Below are 26006 nucleotides of genomic sequence, written 5' to 3'. Positions count from 1 at the left end.
TTTTTTTTTTTTTTTTTTTTATTAAACAACACTCGCCAAACACACCAAACAATATATGATTGCAGATTGTTAAATTGATCAGAAAATTCCATGTGCACAATTTGTTTTGTTTCCGCTTGTAATCTCGTTCAATGGAAATCTACGGGCGTCGGTATCCCAGCGGCGACCAATAGTCGGTACTTTCATAGTAGTAACACACAAATTTTGGCACGATAATTTTAATTCATAAAAAAAATTACACCAAACCTCGCTGTAGATGGTCTTTTATATAGTCGAATGAGCCAAGATAGCGGCGTTTACGTTTTTTCCTCGAACAAAGTAGTCTCAAGATTATCACGAGCACATGACATAACATTGAACGAATAATTTATTCTAGTCGGTTCCAAATATGCGGTGCCAAATAGCACACGCGTATAAAAAATATATTAATGAAGATTGGCGAATAAGTCTAATACTTATGCTAATTAGTATTTCTTAAATAGCGCTATAGAAAATTACACAACACGGTATAATGCCGGTTATTTGAACGAGTCAACTACAATTATCGATTGGCCAATTACAATAAAAAGTCGGTATTGCATCAATAGAATATCAAATTAATTGACGATTACGAATTATCATAGTATACACGGAAATCGGTTTATTCGTATACGTACACGACAACAGTACCATAGATGTTCTCGACTTTACAACTTGTAGAACGAGATTACAATGACTTCTCAGATGGGATATTTTTATTAACATTAATGAACTTAATTATCATACAATGTAATGAATCTATACCAAACGCGGGTGGTCGCCTCGCATTGTTTTCTAGGGTCAACCGAGAGCACTTTTTCCATAGACTGCCCCGTTTTTAATTTAATATTTTATTTCGGCATATGTTTTTTATAAGATTACGTGAATTCGATTGATGTAATAACTACAATGCAATTTTGCATTTGTTGAAGACGTTCAACTACTCGTGTCATCGAATTCGTTTGAATCTACACAAATAACTCGAATCGCGAATTCTATAAACACACTGTTAATAGGAAAATCGTCAGACGACCAAATGTCTGGAAAAAATTAATTACAGAGAACAAAACACGCATGTCCCGCAATCGACGAAGAAAAAATAGAATGCTACGAGGCGATGGCGCGAGTGCGGGGAACATACATCTACCCTAGGAACCGATGGTGTGCTTGTGGGAAAAGAATGACGTGTAGAAAGTTCTTAAGTTACACGAGACGACAATGCCCCCCAAAAAAACCGTATACATGGCTGACGGGGAGCGGCGACTACATGGCTTCGTCGCCGCTGTAGAGTAGAGTTAAATTCAATTTCAACTGAACACAACGAGCGCACAATCGAAACAAACAAATGGCATAAAACTAGCCATGTTCTTGAGTGTATTGTACGACCTTAATAATATGAAAAACGTATCGACATCGTAGATTATGAACAGCAGCAACTGTTGTGTGTATGTCGCACGACGGCCCAATCGGTTGATAAAAAATAAAAATAAGACTTTAAGGGAATTCTGATCGGCTACTGAAATTTTTGTTCGAACAATCATTTCGCGCTCTAAATACACTCGTCGGACGATAGTAATAACAACGAACGGTTATCATCGTACACGCGTATAAACGATGGCGTTAAATAAAATACCGAAAAACACATATAATAATACTTATGTACATAAGGTCGGTGACCACACGCCAGAACGCGCTCACATACACACACACACACACACACATTCTGAGCAAACGTGAAGAAGACCAGACGCGAGCAATGAAAAAATCATCGTAAAAAATAAAAATAAAAAACAATAGAAAATCGTTTTGAACGTTGAAAATAATAGAATTATTATTCGGAAACCTCCGAAAGAAACCTGCAAGAGACAACGATGGTAAGGAGCATAGCACAGGAGAAGTGGGCGAGTCGCCTGCGACAAGGCTTTCATTGATGGTATAGTATAACACAACAGCAGCTGTTGGTGCTATACTTCCAACGTCTGATGCAACGTGTGGCTGTTCTGCTACGACAATAATGTTGAATAGTCTTTTTTTTTGAAATTATTATTTTTTTAACCCGTGTAGAATCGTTTTGTGTACAGGCAAACCTGTCCGGACACGTCCTCGTGTGCCGTGCAGATCAAAACGCATTTTAACAATTATAATTGTTATAACAATAACGATAGGCGGCGGTCACGCGCGTTTATACACGTTTTGGAGGTTGGCATACATGACAACTCCTATGGTACAAAACTATACACACACGCACACACACACACTCATAAACGTGCCGCTTCCTGTGCGACTCCTTCGACGATACCGGAAACGGCACATATGACGTCTTCCCCGTCTTTTTTATTAACACTCTGGAGGCGGTGAAACGGCTCAGGGCGAGAGGAGATCACACTGTTATGGTAGTGACGGTTCCCGCGTAGGAACGGCGCGATTTCACTAAACGAAAAATATTTACTTAGCCGCCACGAGTTCTTGTTGTTTTGACCTAATCGCGTTATTGCCACGCCGTACATTGTCGTCGTATTATTGAAAAGCTGTTTTAATAATTAAACCCAACCACCAGTAGCTCCAAGTCCTCCACCGTCGCTGCATCCTCCGCCGAGGCGATCGCGCGAGGGAGAACGAGTCCAGTCTGTCAAAAAAAAACGTAAACAAAACTTTACTCTTTACACAATGGACCGGCCGTGACAGTAAAACACACCAACAAAAGATTTATGGGGTTTTTTTGAAAATCGATTATACTCTGCGGGTAAACCGCACCACACGTCACATTCGGTAATAATACAGATTTCATGTTGTAATCTTTTTCCGTTTCATCTGGCCGTCGTCTTTTGTGGTCAACGTCTTGGCCGACAACAACGATAATAACAAAGTAAATCTATTAACGACATCGCGAATTATACGCTATTTATATTTCACGATTCGGTTGATTCGGGTGCGGGAAACGACTGGGACCTCTCAGATGACGGCCAAAGATAACCGACTCATCGGTGGCGGTTGCCGCAACGCAGTGTCCTTTTCTCCGAAATTCATTTGACCTCGGCCGGACAATCGCACAATCATCACAGTGACGCGGTTCTCTCTACACACTACACACGAGTACCGCGCAATGTTGTGATGTTTCAATTCATGTTTTAAAAAGTCCAAACGGTACTGGTTTTTTACTCGCAACACTTTTCCATAACGCCGCCACCTACAGCGGTGGCAGAATGTCATAACGGTTCATTTCCATTATTTTTTCACTTTTACCGCTGTTTCGACGACAAATTATACGCGTTATTCGACGACGACGATAATAATAATAATAATAATAATAATCGATGGTAGTAGTGGTTAGCCGGTCGCCTCCGTCAGAGGGTCAAACGGGTTATAATAATATTGTGCGTCGGTCCATCGGTACGGTGCAGCGTGTGTGAGGTCGTCTAGGCCGTCGGTATTATTGGGCCGAGGCGGAGGCGGCAGTGTAGAGGAGGCGCTGTGGCCAGGACTAAATGGAAAGCGACCAAGACGAGACAAACGCCGGGACGACGACCACGGTGGGAACATGGACGGCGGTTGGTGGCGTTTTGACAGGTTACAACCAGCTTTGGTGGTTAATGATGATGTTATATAGCGCCGTCACAAGGACGTCGGCGGTGTTTTTACAATCGTGTCGTTATTATTTTCTTTTTATTTTATTAATTTCCATTCGACCCGACCACGTTTGACAGGCAGAGGCGACCGTACAAGACCCATTGATGGTTCATAACAATTTAACCGTCACCCGAACACCTTCGAAAAACACGTCTGCTCTACCCAATGGGTTAGGTTAGTGCGTCGTTATACACATCAATAGCAATAATAATAATAATATGTCAAAACGTGTTTTTGCAACGATTCCGCGGATTGAACTGGCGTGGAATCCTTTCGGCGGCAGCTGTGTTGACAATGACACTCGAAATATGCCGAAAATCCATTATTTAATCGGATTTGCCAACCTGCGACTCGTATGATGTATACGAGTGTGTGTGGCCGCACACCGATAATAATAAATAATAATCCTATTGGTCCGTTTAAATAGTAGTAAAGTGACAGGCGGCGGCGGCGGCGGCGGCGTCGTCCACGGTAATACCTATTTGAGCGTAACGCAAATTGTGTAGAGCTAGCGCTCGAAAGTTCCCCGACAAATTATCACTATACACGGTCGTATAACTATTGTACCGGTATTGCTATTGTTCTACAATAACTCGTCGCCTGTACGCTAGTTTTTTTCCCCTTCACACTTGGGATTACCCGTCGACGTCGTCAACGCTGTCGTCGACATAGTGCCTCCTCCTAATTGGATTCCGGGACACACTTAATCGTCGTTAATCGAACAACGGTATTACGAGTGCGGCGTTTAAATCCCAATTGTGTTGTGTGCTCTTTATCGTGTTCCGCATAATGGTAATGTCTCTTAAATACTGGTATTAGTAGTCTTACAGACTATTATTCGTGCCGCCAATAATGACGTTCGACGAAATTAAAAGCAACGGTCACGTTGTACATTATCGAGAGGTTTTCCTGGGAAAAATTCGACGCTTAACAATCAAATAACAACGAGTGGGTAAGAATTCGGTTGGACCCTTCGAAGCCATTTCGAGTGGCTCATCTGTGTTGGCAAAATCGGTTTGACGCACCTAACAGAATTCGCCGACCAATACAGGTGAACACACACACAAATGGAACGTTTTCCTCTTTACACAGTCTATATTATTATAGCGTCCGACGTGAGCGAACGGCGATGGAAGTGTACTTGACCGAATCGATTTCGAAATAAAAGAGATTAGCCGCCGACATTCGTTTTCTTTTGGGAAAACGGTCGACTATCGTACTGACCGACGCGATGGCGCCTGAAAAGAGCCTCGTCGTTAGTCTCTACATATTATTATTATTATTATTATTCGTGTTATGTGTCCACTGCATTCGCATCGAGTAGGCGCTTGTAGGACGAGATCGCAAGATTTTTCCACGGGCGAGCGTGTTACCACAAAATGCGTTGGCGAAACTGGTCCCGAAAAGTGTACGCGTGTAAACAAATAACAACCTAATAAGGGGAACACATAGTTCTAAGGAAAACTGCTCGAGACCGAAGGGCGACGACTTTCTCACAAATATCGATTTGGTTATGTTTTAACCGAGTAAAAGAGTTACGCTCGTCGTAATACCCAAGCACACCCTCTCCGACTTGGCATACAACACACACACACACACACACACACGGGTATACACCACCACTATTGTTTACCGTTCCACTGACAAGTCACTGCCGAGCAGCCAGTTCGTGTACACAGAAGCGAATCAATCAAAACGCATCGATTTATCGCCGAGGGAAGGGCTGCTCCCGAACTATACGATTCCATAGGTATAATATAAACCGTACACGGTTGTCGCTGCTACCATGAACCCCCCGTCAACCCCCCCCCCCCACAAACCAGAGGGATTTTGGCTTTGGAGGGCACACACAAATATTACACAACGTAAACGAAAAGCAATAAATAAACTATCCGTGTGTATTAGGTCTGCGTCGAACGTGTGGCCCGGCCGACACCACCGGGCCCGACGACGATGCTGCCGCAGCTGATCAGTATCTCGTCCAGACCGCTAATGACGACGCCATAAGTCGCGCGCACGTTTGAGATAAGTATTATATGATTGTTATTATTATTGTTGTTGTTGTATACGTGCCACACATTCAGACGGAATAGTTAGAGGTGTACGCATATAAAAATCCTGGGACGGATCTTTATTAGCGCCATCGACACGAGACCACCTATAATGTACATTTAGACACCGCACAGCCGCAGCCGCCGCCGCCTTCGAATATGTACAACAACAACAACAACAACGGCGCAAGGGGCCGCCGCGTGTCACCTTTGGGATACGGCAATTAATAACCCCCCCCCCCCCCCCTCGGTTCGATTAAATACGCGCCTAACAACCACGGCCGAGGGTTTGAAACGAGTAAAAACAAAAAGAAACCTCGACGTCCAATTCGAATTCCTTAATCTACACCTACAACTGAACGCTCGATTAAAGCGTAGTCGTGAGTTAGACGTTTTTCCGTTGCCCGTAATGTTTTACCGGATCCAAAGAGCTTTGAAAAAAAAAACAACCTACTAAACACAGAGATCCCCCGAGTAATTCATGCGATAATCAATCGCGCACGTACCACATGAGCACCACCGCTGTTGTTTCAACACGGATGTTTCAACGTGAATGATCTTGGCTTCGAGGAATCCGCGTAATGCAACATTTATGAAAACCGAGTAGGATTTTTTGTGTCTGTAAATGAACTTTCTACGATGAAATCGGAGTCGCCCGAAGAGCCGACAGCGGCAAAGAGGCGAGGGGATGAATCGCACATTGGCAGTTTTTTCAGGGTCTTGACCGCGAGAATCGTGTTCTACCTCGCCGCCCGCGTGACTGTGAACGACCGGAAATAATGTGCCCGCAGACGCCGGCGGCACTCTGGCATCGTGTCAACGCATACCGCGACGTCTAGCTAACGGCGACGGTGGCCTAGCAGCCTTCGCTCGCGCTTGCTCAACGTCTATAGCCCACGCGACCGCCAACTTTAGCCCACATCGTACGTCGACCATATGAGCATTCAGATTTCCTTTCCACGCCGCGACGTGGTGTCCCCCTTCTTATCGTTCACGAGCCGCACACGTTTATTAATTAAACCGACGGTGGCGTAAAGATTTATATTTATAATAACATTATTAATATACACAGCGCCGTAACTATTATAAAATCGTTTAAATACACATGATAACTACGTTTCCATGCGGTTATACAGCATGTATGCTGGCGTATTGTTTGTGTACTCACGTGTGGTTGATGAAAGACATACAGAGACTAGCAGGAGGAAGTTTAACATGGTGAACGTGGCGGCGCGGTGCAGGCTTTGTGACGACCCGCCGCCGCCGCCTTGCCGCCTCACTAGTACCGTTCCCTCGGATTCGATACGTCTCCGACCTGTGCAAAACACAAAAATATTACATTAGAACAAGAAAAAGCGAGTCTAGTTGTAAAAAAAAAAAAAAAATTTTTTTAAAAAAACAAGTGTAAAACTAACGATTCTGTTCTCTGCATAGAGTCGTTATTTAATGTTGTTGTAATACCGACGATGGTTAACCAGAGAAAAAATAGTGTGGTGGGTACGATCTATGGAAAAGCGGCATGAAAAGATTGACCGCCGCCGGTGGCAATGGATTTTTAAAAGGTACGTCGAATTAACCGAGTGGAGATAATTGAGGTGGTGCGCGCGGTGGCATCACAGCCGCCGCCGCTGCTTTGGATTACACCACACTTCCTTTTTGTGTGCTCATTGTTAGTGAAAGTATATTAAAAGCATTGGGTTTTTATCGGACGCGTCACGCTGCATAAACGATTATCACAGTTTTTTTAAGTATAATAATCGTAGTAATATATATTAAATTATAATAACGCCGCAATATGCAACGTGTGAAAAAAATTTACCGAAAAATAGTTACAATAATTACAAAAATAATAGTAACGACGACGCGGCGCGCGATAACTCTCTCCTAAATCGTGTTTCGGCTACTTTTATCACTATTAAATGATGATAATCGTCTACAATAAATTTTTAGGTCGGCGTCTACGCGCGTTATCTGAGTGTGCGCGTGTACATATATATATATATGGGTTAATACGAAATGGAATTCACCGTGAAATTTGCGTTCCGGTTTCGTGTACATGTTCCGATTCAAGACGTACAAACGCGTCGACGGCCGTCCGTAACAGTAACAACACTATGCGTGTGCCGCCGCCGCCGCCGCCGACCCGGTAATGGTGTTATATGTGTACGTACACCGCGCAGATTGTTACACGGGACTGCAGCAGACGAACAGGCAGCACGTGATTACAATCGGGTCACAACGAGAGCCGACCGCATGCAGCACACAACAATGTTGTACACCTATGTTTGGGTACGGCGGATTCGTTATTTATAAATTATTATTATCGCGGCGATTACAAGGCGCGGTACCTACGACCCGATGACCATATTAAACGGTGTAAAATTTGTCTATTAGATGTGTCTAGACGATGTGTCTAAAGCTCTAGTGGAACGCGAGGAGAACATGACGTAGATCGCAACCTGAGCGGGACGGCGGGGGGAGAGTACAAGACGAGGAGCGCGTGCAAACGTGGAAAAAACACACAAGTCGACTTCCTTTTGTTTCGAATATTTTTTTTTTTACCCCACATCGCGACTGTTGGGCGTTCTCGTTTTGTACGGATTCGTTGTACAGAAAATAACGTGGCTTTAACACACACACACGCGCGCGCGCGCATAGCTCGCGAGCACACACACCAACACACACATACGCACATAGATAGATATATATATATATACGATATCGTCGAAGATGAAAAATGGTGACGGACGACAGCTGTCTTGCGTGGGAAATTAAATACCCGAGGAAAGGTACGTTAATTGACCCTGGCCAAAGGTGCAACGACCACCCCACCACCGCCTTCGCCATCGGGCAAACATTGTACGCGTCGGAGGCGGCACTACTACCACGTATACACATCATTACGGGCTACTATGATTTTTTGGCGGGTTTCCGACGGACCTGTGCTCGTCATCACCGCTTTCAGCCATATTGTTCAACGAAAGACAATCGTGACGTCACGGTCCGGTTGACAATTTCAATATAATAGTGCGAGTTCATCTTTGCCGTTGCCCGGTGTTTTGTTGCAGTTAGGTACATTTTTTTTTGTAATACACAGAAAGACATATATATATATATATATATATAAACACATATTTTTTATATTTATTTTTGATCCACCATCCGTGACGCTACCGCCGCCGATGGACCTGCCGGCGCGCAGCTCCTCTATCTCTCTCGCACTTTTTCCCCAGTTCCCGGCCGCTGGTTGGCGTTCGTCGTTTGATTTTCGAGAAAAAGCACCACCACCACCGTCCGCTTTTCCGTTGAATACGCAATCACAAATCTCCGCATACCGAAGTCATCGTGATCGCTGTGTATTAATTTTTTTTTTTTTTTTTTTTTACTATACACAACCCGCGTTACTAATGACAATGACAAAAAAAAACAGTTGTTTTGTACATGTTCTTTGAAAAGAAATCTCCAGAGGTCAATAATTTCCCGATCGCCGTACGCGCTCGGTGTAATTCCTTCTCGATGTTTGTTTAACGAACGTTTAAAATATATAAAAAAAAACATTATTTAATTTTGGATAAACGCATACTACGTCGTTAAGCGCTAGCACGCATTACATACAAGTACACGCACACGATGGAAACATGTCATAAATGAGAACTACTAACTCTCGGGTCGGTTGCAGCATTGATTGGGTTGCAGCGTTGGAGGTCCGTTGACCTTGAACCCGTTCCGCCGACAAGTCTTCCTTTAAAACGCGCGCTTACACACAATTTCCCATCTAAAATCTCCGTAACCGACGAAAAAAAAAACCGTCGATCGTCGTCATTTTCTAGCAACTCTCAATTTAACTCCATGTTAAATAATAGGCATTATTTGTCAAAAAAAAATCCCTATCATCTGTCGTTCCGTGTCTCATATACGCCGAGTATAGCCACTAACCTCATCAAACCATCCCACAAAGAGCGCAGTTATTATGTAACAAGAATAAAATAATAATTAAATCGACTTAATGGATATCATCCGCGCGGCGAGTCACAGACGACATGACACGACTGTCTCGAGGATTGCGCAATAGAATTTAGTGTTTGTAAATTGTCATTATTATTATTTTGTCTACGTCCAAAGAAACGCGTGCGAAATACCTTGGGATATTTATTGTATTCATCAACAGCACAATGACAAAGAAATTTTAAAAAGGCAACGACAAAAAAATTCCCGACACACAACTCATATGTGGTATTCGGACTCGCCCGGCGTACGTGCCTGGCCAGCGCCAGAACTTTTTTGTCGGATGCGGTAAAAATCGATGTGGAGGACCTACACCGGCGACGGAACGGACACAATTCAACACCGAAAGTAGTGCCAGTGCACCAAAATCGTGCGCCGCGAATTGCGGCGTTTCGTTGAACTCGATTAATTTTTTATGCCGCAACGCGGTTATGTCGTACACGCACCGTGTACGACTCTCGATTTTCACATAAGCGTAAAAAAATAATAGCCCGACTCGTATGCTGGTCTTTAGGACCGACGCGTGTAAAGGTACAAGTACAAGCTCGATAAAAAAAACCATAACGCCTTATTGAACGGCCGTTTATTAATCTCATCAAATTAATTTCTCATATGTTAACCGAGCAATATTCATTTCACTCGACGCGCTTTTTTTTTTTTCTCCTATTCATACAACGCGCGCACACATAATACTTAATTTCTGAACACCGTAATAAAAGGAATCCGCATACACTAGTGCGCCGGCTATTGTGCAGAAAAACATCTTTTAACACTGTTAAAAATGCTGTCGCCGTCCGAACACTGACATTGTGTGAAATGGCATATTTACAGCTCTTTTCTTTGCCCGCCGCCATACGTGCAAACCAATGGCGTACAAAAATAAGTAAACTTTCTAAACAAATTACACACACGACGGACCCGGTACAATAACGCGGCGACGGAGACGTTGATGACATTTTGTAGACACAAAAAAAAAAAAATTACTCAGCCTCGTCAGAATCATAACATGCGCGCGTTTCACGTACAACAACCCCCCTCCCTCCTCGCGAAGAAAGGAAATTTTTACGGTTCCGTGGAGTTAACGGGCGTGTGTACCTACCACCCATACGAGTACCAACTAATGTACACACATTTTTTTGGACGTTTCGACGAGCGCCGGCCGAGTTTGTGTGTAATTAAGTCAGATATCAATAAATCTAATTACGACCGGGAAAATATATCGTACTTTCTCCGTTCACGTACGATACATACGAGTATCCCATACGTATAATAATAAAGGTATATTTATATATATATATACAAACGTCTAGCAATGCGGAAACCGCTGCCGTTGCCGACCGATCACAACTCCGTGTGTGCCAATGCTAACAAGAATCATTTCAAAATATAATTTCATTATTATTGTATTTTTCAAGACCTATTGTTTTAAACCCCAAAAGGCGGTGTCATGCCAGGCAGCAACAACCCTCTTCTCCAAATTTCCGGTCAAATTAGCCCCGTTTTATACGTTATACTCAGAGGCTGTTTTATGTGTGTAACCTACGCAAATTCGGCAGTACCGTTTACATTATTGTTTTTTTTTTTACCGACATCATTGTTTTGAATCCTTGAAGAAACACACACACACACACATAGACCCATAAACCGCGTACTAACATTATATTATGCAAGTTTACAATGCCAACGTAAATAATCTCACGCACACTATTAACCAAAAAAAAAAAACCTGAGGGCGCAGCCAAAGGGTTCTGTACCATTCAAGGCGATCGTTTCTTCAATAGGTTATTACACTGCCAGCGAATAGAGTACAAATAATATTTATTTAATTACGGATTGCAAAATACGGTAATTATCTGGCTGATGAATACCGCGCGTAAAACGACCGATAATTGGCATATTAACAGTTGGCAAATTGAATTATTCTTTATCATGTATAGATAGTGTACACTTTCAAACGCCGGTCTTGCCTAGAGTTCTTCTCTCACCGCTACGCCATCGCCGCACTCTCTTCCCAATCACTTCCTACGTTCTCTATGCACATTATTCACTCGACCTGTTCCTAATTAGATTTAGGTTCACAAACCACGCACTGCTGCTGCTTATCGCCGATACACGCACGTTTTCATATAGCGCGTTTTTTCATTAGATCTACTACAGACACCGACATTCAATATAAATTGTTGGCACTAAAAAACACAAAAAAAGTGCAAGTATTTACCTGAATGCCTGGCAAGGAATAAATAAAAACCAGAGTACACGGTAGACCAACAGGAGCCTTGTGGCATGTTGCAGTCCGTTTGGTTTTCGCATTGGTCGACCATCTTCGACTCCGCCACTGCGGTCGTCGTGGAGGCAGTACTAGTGTTCATGGAAATCGGAAATATTGCAGTCCGGTCGAATTTTTATTTGACTCTCTCCCGGTCGTGTCCTGCACTTTGCCCGGGGGGGGACGGGTAGGGGGCGAGTTCAAGAATTCAGTCCCGTCGCGATCGCAGTGACAACAACAAGACGGACACAATGCGCCAACAACACCGTCTCACACATGATAATGATTAATTAATTACCGACGCACACGACGCACGTTACTATTATTATTATTATCGTGTGGACGGCGGCTACATCACTTTTTTCGACACCAGATCGTCTTGGCTGCGATATCTCTTCGACAATGTTTATATCGGAGTAAAAGTTTAATAAAATAAATAAAGTAACGAAACGACTCGGCTAAAAACGTACGCCGTCGAATAAAAACAAACAATTTAACGGAACTGCTGTTAATAAAAGAAACAACCTAATGTAAGTTTTAAAAAAAGAAAATTGTGTTTTTCTTCGTAACGTAAAAAAAAAAACAGAACATTTGTCTTCAACACGTACACAATAACACATACATTATCTCTATTATGCGCGACAGTGGTTTCAAAAATAAACTTCGGTGCCGCGACACCCTGGAACTTAACGGGCGTTACGGGTTTTTTTCCTACGGTCCGGTTGCTATCGAGTAGGTTAGTACTATCAATAAGTACCCGGAATAGGTTCAACACTGTTGGCACGTCGGCGTTGGAGGAGGATAAGAGTGTGTGATAATAAACTTTTAATAAAACACACACGAATACACCGTGACACCTGAACCAGATAACAACGACAAAACAACTACTTATATATCAAATGTGTGTGTACGTAAAATAATTTATTATTATTATTACTGTTATGTGTTACAGTAAAAATGTAATCGCGAACGACACCGATGACAGCGGCCACGAGCGGTACGCGTGCAGCCGACCGAACAACGAACCTTCGACTGCCGTGCGTGCGCGTATGTGCGTGTGAAGCGGCCGAGTATGGGTGGGACGCGTCAACCGGCTCACGACCACCGCCGAACATACCCGAACCGGATACGCGCCGCCGACGAACGCACCGAGGCCCATTCTTCAAAGATGGTTTTCTCTATTTCTTTTTCCCCCGAGTACTCCNCCCATTCTTCAAAGATGGTTTTCTCTATTTCTTTTTCCCCCGAGTTCTTGGCTTACCGGTTGCCGACCGTCCGGTTACTACGCTTTTTCAGTACGCGATCAACCCTTCGGATAATGCACGCGAATCACCGGTAATTCGTGTTTACGCCAAATATCGTCTTGTGCGATACAAATATAATAATTTCACAATATCTATTGTTGTGCGTAGGAATGGACAGCAACACTGTTTGCTCAAACGTAACAAACGGTATGTTTGTAACTAATTTGTGAATACGTTCACCATTAACGTTATGGAAATTAAGTCGTCGGACGTATTACTGTTATTACCTCACGCCTAGTTATAAGACTCTTAAACATTGCTTGTGCGTGTTCTAAATTCTCACAGGAATGTGTCCGTTTTCTACATTAGGCGCGAACAGTCATAATATATATATATACACAAGTCGCTGACTACGACCAAGTCGAACTTCCGTTAAAAAAAAACCATTTGACCACAACAACGTCACTTGGATATCAGATTTGACTTACGCAGGTTGTGCCAAAGATAGAAAATGAAATCGATGAGTCATTTAAAAGTATCTAAAAAACGATTAGGCGCGACACACGTTTTTCGCCGTATTTAACGCGTCACCGAGACGTCCAAATAAGTAAATGATTTTTCTAATAAAAAATGTCTTACCTCCACTGTCCTCGTGTATCCGACATATGGCCGAGCGCATTTCGTGCGGACCGAGATAATTTTAATTTTCGTTGACGGAAATCGTCGAACGGACGACGATAACGACTGCGGTACACAGCGGCGACAAACATTCGTACCTAACATTTAACGAAAACTGGACCGATTTCTATATTTTTTAAAAAATTTTTTTAAGCGTTTTTCCAACAACGTTCTGCGCATTTTAATACATCATACGCTACATATATCCCACCACCACCGGTTTGCGTGATACACAATAATGTGCGTGGACAAAAAAATTACACATAATAAACCCCGAGTACAAATATGCGACCCGAGAACCTCTCGATTGCAGACCATTAGTCCGGCGGATCCGGTAAAAAAACTTCATTCACAGCTTGACCGCATTCATCCCTAATGATGGGACTATTTGCAAACATTCAATACCGTCGCGGTCATCCCTACAATAGTAGTGGTGCTCTGGTGCCGTATACATACATAATACGCATGTACGTTCTAATGATTTCGGGACACAAGCAAAAAATGAAAACATTTTCTATAAAATATAATGCAATTGAAAGCAAATTACACACGATTAGGTCGTTCCCCTGTGTAATCGGCGACGGCTACCGTCTGTGCTGTCGCCGCCACGCTGCGGACGAGTAGCCGAGTCATTTGAATGTCGTCCAAATGCTGTACAGACACAATTACGCGTGTGCGCATACTTGGAACACTGACTAAGTTGTCACCGCGAACCCGGTGAAGAGGCGTGAAAAAAAAATTCAGCACCTCGGCCGAAAAAGTGTCAATGGGCCGGTTCCAGTTATTGCAGACCACCGGATTTAGCCCGCGGGGGTGAACGAAACGGGCGAATGCCTTAAAAAAACCCATCAACACACCCTCGTAGCCAAAAAATACATATGCCATTTCACGCTATCGACGCGCGGGCAATAATAAAAATGATTTCGTTTTTTTTTTTTTTTACGGTACGCGCATTGTGTATTCTGTCTGCCGGACTGCAAATAGCGGAGGTGTTTTTTTTTTTTGTTTCTTCGGGAATTTATTACTATCATTATTGTGTTGTACTTGGACAAAACCGTTTTGTATATTATGTTCCGTGTGCAAGCCCCATGTCAAACATCCCGTTTTCGTATCCACAATCCGGGACACAGCATCTGCTTTTTTTATCCTGCTCGTTACACGTCTCGTCTGGACACGCATCGTCTACAATTGGACTATTGCATCTATCACGGCGGCGGCGGCGGCGGCAATATTATTATTATGATTAAACGTCGTCAGCGGTGTTCGTTCTGGTGAGTAGTTACGCTGTCCATCGATTGTGCGTGTGCCGCGTGCCCGCCTCCTCCGTACAGATAAATATTGTTGCTGTTATTGTATCGAATGTGAACGCCGGACGGTATAATGAGGTCCGTATAATAAGACACCACCACCACCGGCATGTGTGATTATTGAAACACGACGAAATTTCATGTATGAGCGAACCCGCGGTTAATCCGAAGCCAATTAATATGGTACCATCTCCGGGACTGGAGCATCTCACGGTCTTGTTTCAAACACACTTGACAGAACAACGAAAACAAAAATCAATTTTACCCACAACGACTACCGGCCATGTGTATACCGATAAAACGAGAATGATTTCGATTGACATAATAAACTATGGTGTGCCGCCATTGATTGACAAGAATATTGTTAGACAGCGCCTTTGGCATACGCACTAGAAATCCGAACCACTGGGGCCCCCCACGCGTATTTTTGTGTTTAATTAAGAACACCGAGACGACGGTGAATCGCGTGGCGGCCGTGAATTATAATCGTATCATGACGTGTCGTGTGTTCACGTCTTTCAGACAATTTATTAAATTTTAATCAATTAAACGTCGTTTGTACGTTAACGACAGGCGTGACAAACGGAACACTGCGCTTTTCGCATCATTTCGTAAACAAAATAATAAAACCTGCGACCGATCGTTAAACACGAACACACGATAACACGTTTAAGGTACCCGCACCGAGTCACCAATGAGTGGCGGCGTGTTATCAGTGCGCTACTCTATTGTAGGCAAGTCACTACGGCGAGTGTCGTCTTTGAAGGATAAAAGGTCTCTACGGTGTTGAACGATACGGGTACAGAAAGAAACGACTACGTTTAAGTGTGTAAAGATATGGTTTTACAAGCTCCCACGTTGATTTTACACGCCGTCGGTATTGCGACACATTAACAATTACAATACTTGTGCACACGTCATATAATATTTATATACTTAACGGTGACCTAAAGTTAAAGTGATAATTTCCGCCGTACCCAAAGAGCTGTTATTATGTGCCTTCTTCAACACTTGTACAGTGAAATTAAACTTATCGATTTATTTAAAAGTGTTGTCATCGAGTTATCACTTATTTAACACTACGAGTACAAGTATATCCACGTGTGTGTAAAATATCGCATAACACTGTTACATCGCCGACTGTAATTAAAGGGCGCGCACAATGTCGATTTAAACGTCTGTATAACTCATAACGCAAACCGTTAGTGTTTATTTTAAACGAGACCATAGGTTCAATCATATTACAACAAATTAACACTTCAAATAAATAATATCCATCTATGTATATAGTTCAATGAATTGCAAAAACGTTGGCCGTCTTTAACACGTGCTATCGCCAGTAATTCATTACTTCGAAATAAATTATTATTATCGAACGGAACGATTCGAGACAATGAGAAATTTTATAAAATATTAACATAAGAAAAAAACGTTTACATATATTATAATAGTTATCATATATATATATGAAAACATTTTATGTCTTTGGTCTTTACAAATAACTAAACAGATAAAATACCATCGGCCTCAATTTCAAGAAAAAGGAAAATAATATTTAAAAAACTCTCCAACACGTATTTCTCGCTTAATATTACTACGCCTTTGAAATGTTTCGACATAAACGAAGTACATATTTTATAACGATTGGGGCGAGACGTGTCACAATAACTTTAACAGATAGTTACCCTTGGGGATAAGATTCAGCCTATTAGCAAACGGACTAATTATATAAATGGCCATTTTACACAAAACATAACTCGTTCAGTTAAAATAAACTTTTTGCGAAAAATAACACTACATTAGACATAACTTAATCATGAAATGTAATATTCGTACAAGTATAATTGCAGACAATTTTTATCTTGTCACTTAAATTCTCAGACTATCGAAAACCATTACAGAGCTGAACACGAGATAACAGTGTAATATAATTGTAACGATTAAAATAGGACAGAAAGTCAAAAACATTTTCCCGGTGAAGGACACCGTCTAGCAAAAGGCAGACGTACACAGATATACTTAGCCGTGGCGACGGGTCGCGCCTAGTAGACTGGCCGATATGCATTGAAACCGTTCCAAAATTTGTCGTCTGGCTGTACAGCTTTTAGGCAATTGTTTATGGCGGACAACGGCCTCGTGTCGTCGTCGTCGGCGGTATATTTTTACGAACGAGTGGTGACACAACTAACCTAACCCAACGGAAACCGTCGGTTTGCGCCGCTGGTTCGGTTAAGCGTTGGCGCCAACCGAACGACGACGTCGAGCGTACAGACTTAATAATACAATACATGTATACAACGACGCGTAGACGATATACCAAGTTTGGATGCCCCCGCTCGTGTCCCGCGTCGTGGACGTTGCGAACAACGACACTGCGAAGAATAAAGCTCTGGAAATGTATTTCTACGTACATAAATATACATGCGGAATTTTATTGCCGTCCAAATGCCGCCGCCGAAGTCGTTTGGCGACGAGACGGGACAAGATTTTCTTTTCTCAAACTACACATATTATGCAATCATATATAATGCCGGGCAAACGGTTTCCTATACGCACCGACCGGACGTGCACTATACATTTATAATATACGATTATTGGCCATCGGCCGTCATAAATTAATCATTTCTAAATACGCCGAAAATCAGAGTGCAACTTTTATTACTCCAAATGATGACAAAATGTCTCATAATAATAAAAGCCTATAATCGAAAGCAGTTACGCGGCCATTCACAATGATGTATTGTTAACAGGAGGAGGGAATCTTGGAAAATAACCAACAAATTCAATCGGACTAGTGTATTTACGCGTTACCAACGATTGCAAATCGGCTAACCCATTGAGTCCGTCACACGACAATTTACATTTATATAAGCAACTCAAATGGCTGCGTTGCATTGTGTCTGCCATTCATGCGGTAAGGCGTAATGTATAGGCAATATAAGTGTTTTAATGCGTACGATACGGTAAGCAAATAAATGAAATGACAGTTTTTACGTCATTAGTTGATGGGCTCACACACATAGGAGTGACGGCCAATGCTTAGCAGCCCCAATTTATAATTTTCGACTTTTTTTTAAGCGACGAAAAAACATATAAGTTGACAATTAAAATAATTTTATACGCCCTTGAGAAATGATTCAGTTGGTATGTGCATCTATGATCATCGCTAAATATTTATATTAAATATCGAGGAAGCTATACACGATTAAATATTGTAAAAAAAACTTTTTTCAACAAAATACGAATTCGTCGGTTTTAATAAGAAAATAAAAATAATACCATCAGGGCAAATTACGAACTAACAGAAATATCAAACACTACTTAAATATGATATTTAAGTCGAACAAATCGTATATCCTGCGAAGAGATTTAAAAATAAATTTACTTTTGTCGTAAATCTCGCTCGTATATCGGGACAAAATTTCGATCACTACATTTTTTAACTGTTTGACGCTCACAAAACTCTCATACCATTTTATCGAAGCACATTTTTGACTGATTCCATGCGATACTATGTATAAGCACAGCAGTCGTTTACTACATATATCGTATCATTATTCAAAACGACACCGGAACAACACTGTTCCGGTCCATTAACGCTCAATATTTCCATACTATGTTACGTTAATAGTTATAATAAAATGCAATTTAATTTTTATTGCGTCGCGTTTATATTGCCAACGACAGTCATGACTGGAGAACATTAAAATTCGTTTAGACGTCTGGAAATAAATCTCTTGCGAATACACGAATTTCAAGCAGTACAGACCAATAGTTTGTCTAGGAGTGGATTTGTTTAGTTTAATACCATTCTATCGATACGAACATTAAATACGAGGACACTTGTTTTATGGAGACGCGTTTGGCACGCGATCCATTCGGTCTACGTACTCCATTCCATAAACGCGTGCCATGTATTATAGGCGATTGTCAAATTATCATTTCCATCCATTTCCTCGTTGTATAACTCATTTTACTTTCCCTCTCCTAACCCGTTCAACGGCGCATGCATATAGATCAAACGGAAATGGTATACATGTCTAGTTTATACGGTTTTCTCGACAACATTACAGTTGGAAAATATAACAAAACAAATATACGCAATGCGGATAACACGATGGGCTGTGTAATATACGCGACACGTAATAATAAGGGCTTAGGAACGCAATAAAGTATAATTTACAAATAGTAGTAGTGTATACGTAAATAAACACAACCTGCAACATGTTGACTGTACGGCGGCGGCGGTGGTTTCATCGAACCAGTTTGCGCCATCTGAGATGTAAGTCATGTCGTATAAATAACGAGGCGTTTAACCCCATTTTCCGGCCCCGAAACACATTCAGAAATAAACCGTTCGATTTATATATGTCCCGCGGGTACAACGAGCTTACATTTTTTACCCTGACGCGCACACGTCGTAGGTGCTCGCTTCATTCCTTCCGCGTGTGTGTCCCTACCCACGAAAAAGTCCAATTCTTTCATTTCGCATCGTGTAATTTATTGCGGTCGTCACGAACTAATTCTATTCCCCGAATTGGGGGAAAAAAAAAAGACACCCCATTTCACGTCTTTTGAGTATAATGAGCTGCGAGAGGGAAAACCACGATGGTGTTACAAATTTGTTTTTTTCTTATTTCGCGTCTTTTCTCTGGTGATCGACACGTCAGTAATTTTAAATAATTCACCGAGTTCACTTCCTATGCGACAGAGTGTATAATAATAACAACCACTAGTACTTGTTTTATTCGGGACGTGAACGCGGTTATTACATATTAGGGTTACTCTAATTTCATAGAAACACTGGAGGTACCTACATTGAGACGTTAGCTGTTGTACGGCCGCCTCATCGACACCAACGTCAACTCAATGACGACGGCGGTAATGAAGCCATTACACGGGTTAAAGCGTCCGTATAAGATGCCATGTGGCCATCGCGCGGTGCTGCACAACCTACAGGAAGAGGAGACTGCTCGCACGAGGCAGAGGTATACGCTACGGTGTAGACAAGGGGTTGTTGTCGTGCGTCGGGGCGCGCGCTCAGGAATCTGCACACGTCGAGGACCTGCAGCGTGTGCGCCGGTGTTGTTGCTGCTGCTGCTCCACATCTGCCACGGTCGGGGCCCATCGCATCTGCCTTCGGCCGTGTGTGCGTTTCTATATTTAAAGAATGCCCGTTTTGGGGCACATACAAACACGTGGTTCAGCATCCTGTTACCGGCACCGGTGACACCTCCGCAGTACCTCACACTCCTATTTGTCCCATCGCGACAGTTTTCTCCCTCGTTCGTGTAACTATACATACTCCCGTTAGCTCCGCCCGTCTTGCATAATATTCAATTAGTAAAAAAAAAAATGAAACTCGTGAAATAAAGAACCCAACGAGACTCCTCTTGACACCGATTTGACCCTTGACAATTTTACCCCTACACCCTTTCTTTTAAAAGAATTTTCTAATAGAAATTTATAGCGCCGTTCATTAATCCTATTAAAAGTTCATTAAACTTTCATCGAGCCAACGATCAATCGCGTAAGTGGTAAAACACAATACAGGAAAGCTGCTAGTCACAAAAGTAACATGAGCTGCAGACGTACGAAAAGCAAATACCTGCCAAGTTAACACAGTGAACCGACAGAATATAAGAGCTACTGAAATGTCGATAGGCGCAGAATGTGCAGGTATAATACAGGGAAACAAGACGATCTAGACCTTTAAAATATACACACAGACATTGGAACGGGTGTTTTGGATAAAATAAAAAAAAAAACATACACATGAATAAGAATATAGAAAGCAAAAGCACCCGGTGCCAGTGGTATCAGGTTGCAGCGGTCGTGTGCCATTTGGTGTCTCGGCATCTCTCTCTCGCCCGCTCGTGTCTCACATCTGTCCGTTATTGTGGCACGTACCTTAACGGTATGGTTCAACCCTTCGACGGCAACACACACACATTGCCCTACAACGGGCACATACCGAAATTCATTATGAATACCTGCGGAATAAAATTATAAAATATAATACTACAATGCGTTAAGCAGCTACAAAATCCAGCTAAGACTTGCATCGGCAAAAAACCGATACGGTTAAGTCGGAAAAAACTCTAAAGGTTTCGGGTATAGTAGCTCAACGATAAAAACGGTGCCAAAGTTTTAGGAATTCCGTAAAAACGCGAATGTCTTCATGATGCCGAGGTGACGTTGCATATGCCAAATATCAAACGAGGACGGTAAAGGAGGATGTGTGTTTAATAATCGCCGGGGTTGTCGCCGATGCACAGCAACACGTGGCTTACGGTACCCTGGTTAGCCTCGCCACCATCTGCCCGTCAGATTGTTGCGAACTCCCTTTTAACAAGTTTTAATTTAATTCCTCCCACAATATTCTTTTACCTTCTACATGCTGCTACTGCTTTGAGGTACTTAGCGGGGTCTACGGCGGCGGCGACGACGGGGGAACACGACCCGTCTGCTGCTATGACTGACGGCCGCGAGTTTGCCAAATGTTACTCGATCGGGTTCCCTTATGTATGTATTTATTTGTGAGCCCTTCTGCTGTTTTCGGGACGCGATGGGTGGGTGGGTTTTTTTTTCATCCTTATTTTCGGTAAACAACGACTACTGAAAATCGCAAAATCATTACGGTAGTGTATACCTATGTGCGTGTGTGCGGCATGTGCGCCAAACGCATCTAATTGGACTGCCACCGACAATGTAGACGAACAATAGGTTTACGGTATATTATACACACCGAGTCCGACTGCCTCCTTGATGCTGCACTTCTCCTCTATTCTTTCAACGCCGTGTATCACGAGTGATTGATTTAATCGGGACGTCAATTTTAAAAATTAAAAAATGAACACCTTTAGTCTCTTTCAACACTTAACATCAATGAATGGCAACCAAATGCTTCAAAAAAAAAAAAAAAACACTGAAAATTACTCAATGTTGTTTGAACCGACCGTTAATTAACATTACTCTACTCCATATTACAAAAACGCTAAGTACAAGTAATCTTTAATATCGTTAAATATTTCGAAATCAATAAAAGTGCTACGAGTACCATTAGATGATAATTAACACTCATAATACACGACTAATAATAGCATTCATCACATGATATATGACTACATTTATAATTTTCATCTTAATAGATGTAAACTTAATTTTAGGTTCACACAGGAAATTTAAATGTGCAACGATATTTCCCTAAATGATACTTTTGGGATCATAAATGGCATTTGCTATAGCCGTTATTATGTATAATTTTAACAATCTACACAAGTTATAGACAGCACAAACATTCAACACCTTGTAACGTTACGCTACAGCATCATTACTATTTATCAGTTGCAAGAAAGTCTATTACACAGCGCTGCAAATAAACAATCAATTAAAAAGAAAATATTATAATTATTTTGATTTAATAAGGTCAACAATAATGTTTGTAATTTTTTTTTTTTTTTTATGTAACATATCATTCAAATCAAGACCATGCATAATAATAGATAGGAAAATACATTTATTTATCATAAATGATGAAAATTAACTATTCAATAATAACGCTACCCCTCTTATGTAGTAATCAATTAAATTAAATACAACATCATAATTTATCCTCTCTTTATGATTATCCGGTGTACGTAATAATTACGTTGCTTACTATTTTGACATTGTTTTATTAACCGCATCAATGAGTAAACTTTTTTTCATCGTTTCATTCCTAATCTTATAGAGCTAATATATTACTTTTTTAGAGAAGCTCATCATAACTTTACGTTATCCACCCTGATCCAAAGTGTTCGAATTATCTCTTTATTTAATTTAGCTAATTGCTAAAGTAATTATAATGACAAGTAATATATGTTTGTAAATAAAACGGCATAAGATATGATTATTAGATAATTCGTCTCGAATTATGAAGAAAATTGTATTTTTTTCGTATAATTAGTGATATAAATTTAAATTACACTAATATTATTGTAAAAAATATTTCAACTTCTACACATCCTCATTAAGTTTAAAAACATTGATACTTATAGATAGATTTTCGAATAAAATAACTAAAGAAAAATTAATCACAATAAAATGTAAACTCCAAATACCATTTTTTTTTTTTTTTACTATTCTTATATGAAAAATACTACGGGAATTCAATTTATACAAACTGGTTTTAAAAAATGTACAATTAATTTTATTTTTATAAAATACGCGCTACAAAACCGATAATAACTTTATTTATGGGTACACTTTTTTTAAATACAAAATCGATAATGCAACATTGAAAGGTATGTAATTTTATATAGTAAGACATTTCAAGTTAATAAGTTATTTATCTTTACAACCTATTCAACTTGAATCCTTTCAGTAAAAAGAGAAACCACCCATAGATCGTTTTTCCCATGTGCCATATGGAGCGCTATAGATTCAACAAATTATAGTACAATACATTAAAGTATAAACCAGTTGGGACCCATAGGTACAATAAGTTAAATGCGTATGTTTGTCGATAAAACACTGTGTTTTGATGTGAAATGGAATGTTTTTGGGGAAACAAGTATTACACTAATGCCGTCTTTATGCACAAACTTCTCGACGTTTTCAAAACGCTGAACTCGTTAAAACTGTTAAAAATTTCATTTAATAAATTATGTGTACTGCATTACTGTACGGGTCCAATGTGGCACGGGCCAAATAGAGCGGCGTTTCCAGCTGCAGGTTCTTAATACGAAACGCAGAGGATAATGGCACGTACTAACACAAACCCCGAAAAACGTGAACCCGCTCCTCCCCACACAAATACATACAACCCCCGGAACGTTCTACAGAAGTAATTCTAGACGGGCGCCTACTGCAGTTTGTTTAACCGGTTGTTCCGAATTCTTTCCACAGATGAACACGTAAAATACTTTCTTTTTTTTAATAGCGCGTCCCTTTTTTTTTTTCCAAGTTATATCGATTCGAAAATATTTAATTAGGTATTAACGCGACCCTAAGCGGTAGTCCGATGAAAAATTAGAACGTTTAACATTCCAAGACGAACGGTTACTTAGTTGGTATCGAGCCGACGATTACCGTTTTAATTAAACCGCGCGTTGTCATTTTTCAACACCGCAAGTCCCATTAAAAGCACCACGACGGGGACACGTTCGGTAAATCAAATCCAATTAATGCAATCAAACGGTCAGCAACATAATTGTTGGTCCAAGTTTTCCCAAGACAACGGCGGAGTACACCGGTTAATTTTAAAATTAATCAAGAAAAGTCCAAGTTATAAATTAAAAAACGGTCGCGTAGGAACGCATTCGCTTTGTATGATAATTCTCGAGCAACCGCATAAATTACGAATACTTATAATTTTCTCAATAAAACAAATGAACCGTGTTGGTTGAATATTAAACAATTCGATGATATAACTGGACGGGTCCGGGCTTAATTACGGTACCCGCCGATGAGGTTCACAAAAACAATACAAATCATCATTAATCACGAATAAATGTCACCGGTTGTGGTGGTCGTGACTCGATGAAAATTTGAGAGACAGCGGCTATTCGGCGGCAACGATAATTTTATGGGCTGCTAACCGCACGGTGTACAAAATCAAAGATAATACACACCGTATATTTGAATATTAAATTACTATTACAGCGCTCGACAGTGTTTCAAAAGTAAAAAAAAAAAAAACCCTACACCGAATACGTGACCGAGAGGCATGCGTGACCCACACAATTAGTTATGCAAATGCGTCCAACACGCGGCCACCGTATATTGTTATATTTTCGAGTACGAATCGCGAGACGCACGTGAAATTTCGTGTAATAACGTGCGGCCGGTTATCAGATAACATACGTTGCTGTGGCCGGCCGCCGGCGGAGGGAGAAAAAAACGTCCATGCGGCGGTATGCGACGCGCGGCAGTTTGTCGGAGGTCAGCGACGGCGGTGGTCAAAACTGTTGAATGCGGCCAACCGGGCGGCGGCGTTTACAAAAAGCAAAAATAACATAACTAAACGTTCACATAATGAAATACGCGTAGGTACGCGGTTACGGTGTCCAGTTTTCGGAATTGGCCGCGATGGAAAATAATGAAAGAAAAATAAATGCATAACGACACAGCGCCGTACCTCGGGCCAGATAATCCGGCCCGTCGTCCGGCGAGCACGCGCGCAACAAATTCCTCGTCCGGGTAAAACCGAAAAATCGGTGTGCGCAACGCACACGGAATATTGCCGCCGAGAGTATTTTTCAACGATACACGCGGTGTCGCGTATGGCGTTTAACCCTCAGACAATTAAACGATAGAAAGGTTAACTCGGTATGCGATCGGGCTGCGGCAGGCAAAGTCTGCTGGAGGTGTTCGGATAAAACGGCCCAGAGGCGCCGTAAAACCGGTCGCCGGCAGTAATGTAATTATTTAAACGCTGGTTAAGTTATTCAACGATAATCGAACCGAGATAATAGTATTTAACGACCGGGCACGCGATATTATTCAAAATCCTCGCAGACGACGAGTACAACACCGCAGCACCTGGTCGATACCAGAGGTGGTGCACGCCCAAAAAAAAAAAAAATTTCAGACACGACACGTACCGTAAGTCGGGTAGTGCTCAATAGCGTTCGTTTTTTTCGTACGCGTATACATTTTAATGGGTCGTCGCCCGACTTCCTTGTTTTTGTGTGCGCTCCAGGAAACCGAGGAGGCACCCGAATCGCGCGCGGCACTCGACGACACAAAACGCGCGCGTTTACCGCGTACTTGATTTTTGTTCTTCTCGGCGTACGATTCAATACGTGTACGATAAATAATACACACC

The 26006-nt window shown here is 41.6% G+C and overlaps 1 protein-coding gene across 5 annotated transcripts in view; it reads right to left on the bottom strand.

The window, feature by feature from the left end:
* The window catches only part of LOC126903015 (protein spitz-like), a 45993-nt gene that overhangs the window by 11442 nt on the left and 8545 nt on the right, over positions 1 to 26006 (bottom strand). The window contains exons 1-2 of one of the 5 annotated variants that reach the window (XM_050680894.1): positions 13851 to 14720; positions 6865 to 7011 (exon numbers count right to left, since the gene is read on the bottom strand). In XM_050680894.1, coding sequence (XP_050536851.1) covers positions 6865 to 7011; positions 13851 to 13890 — 187 coding nt within the window. In that variant the 5' untranslated portion in view covers positions 13891 to 14720. Of the gene's footprint in view, positions 1 to 6864; positions 7012 to 7111; positions 7144 to 11919; positions 13140 to 13850; positions 14721 to 26006 lie in introns of those variants that run through there. The other 4 variants (XM_050680893.1, XM_050680897.1, XM_050680896.1 and 1 more) reach the window with 4 other exon arrangements.

Source organism: Daktulosphaira vitifoliae, unplaced genomic scaffold, assembly GCF_025091365.1.
Source record: "Daktulosphaira vitifoliae isolate Bord-2020 unplaced genomic scaffold, ASM2509136v1 Scaffold_3, whole genome shotgun sequence".
Lineage (NCBI taxonomy): Eukaryota > Metazoa > Arthropoda > Insecta > Hemiptera > Phylloxeridae > Daktulosphaira > Daktulosphaira vitifoliae.
This window is presented reverse-complemented; position numbering and strand designations above follow the sequence as displayed.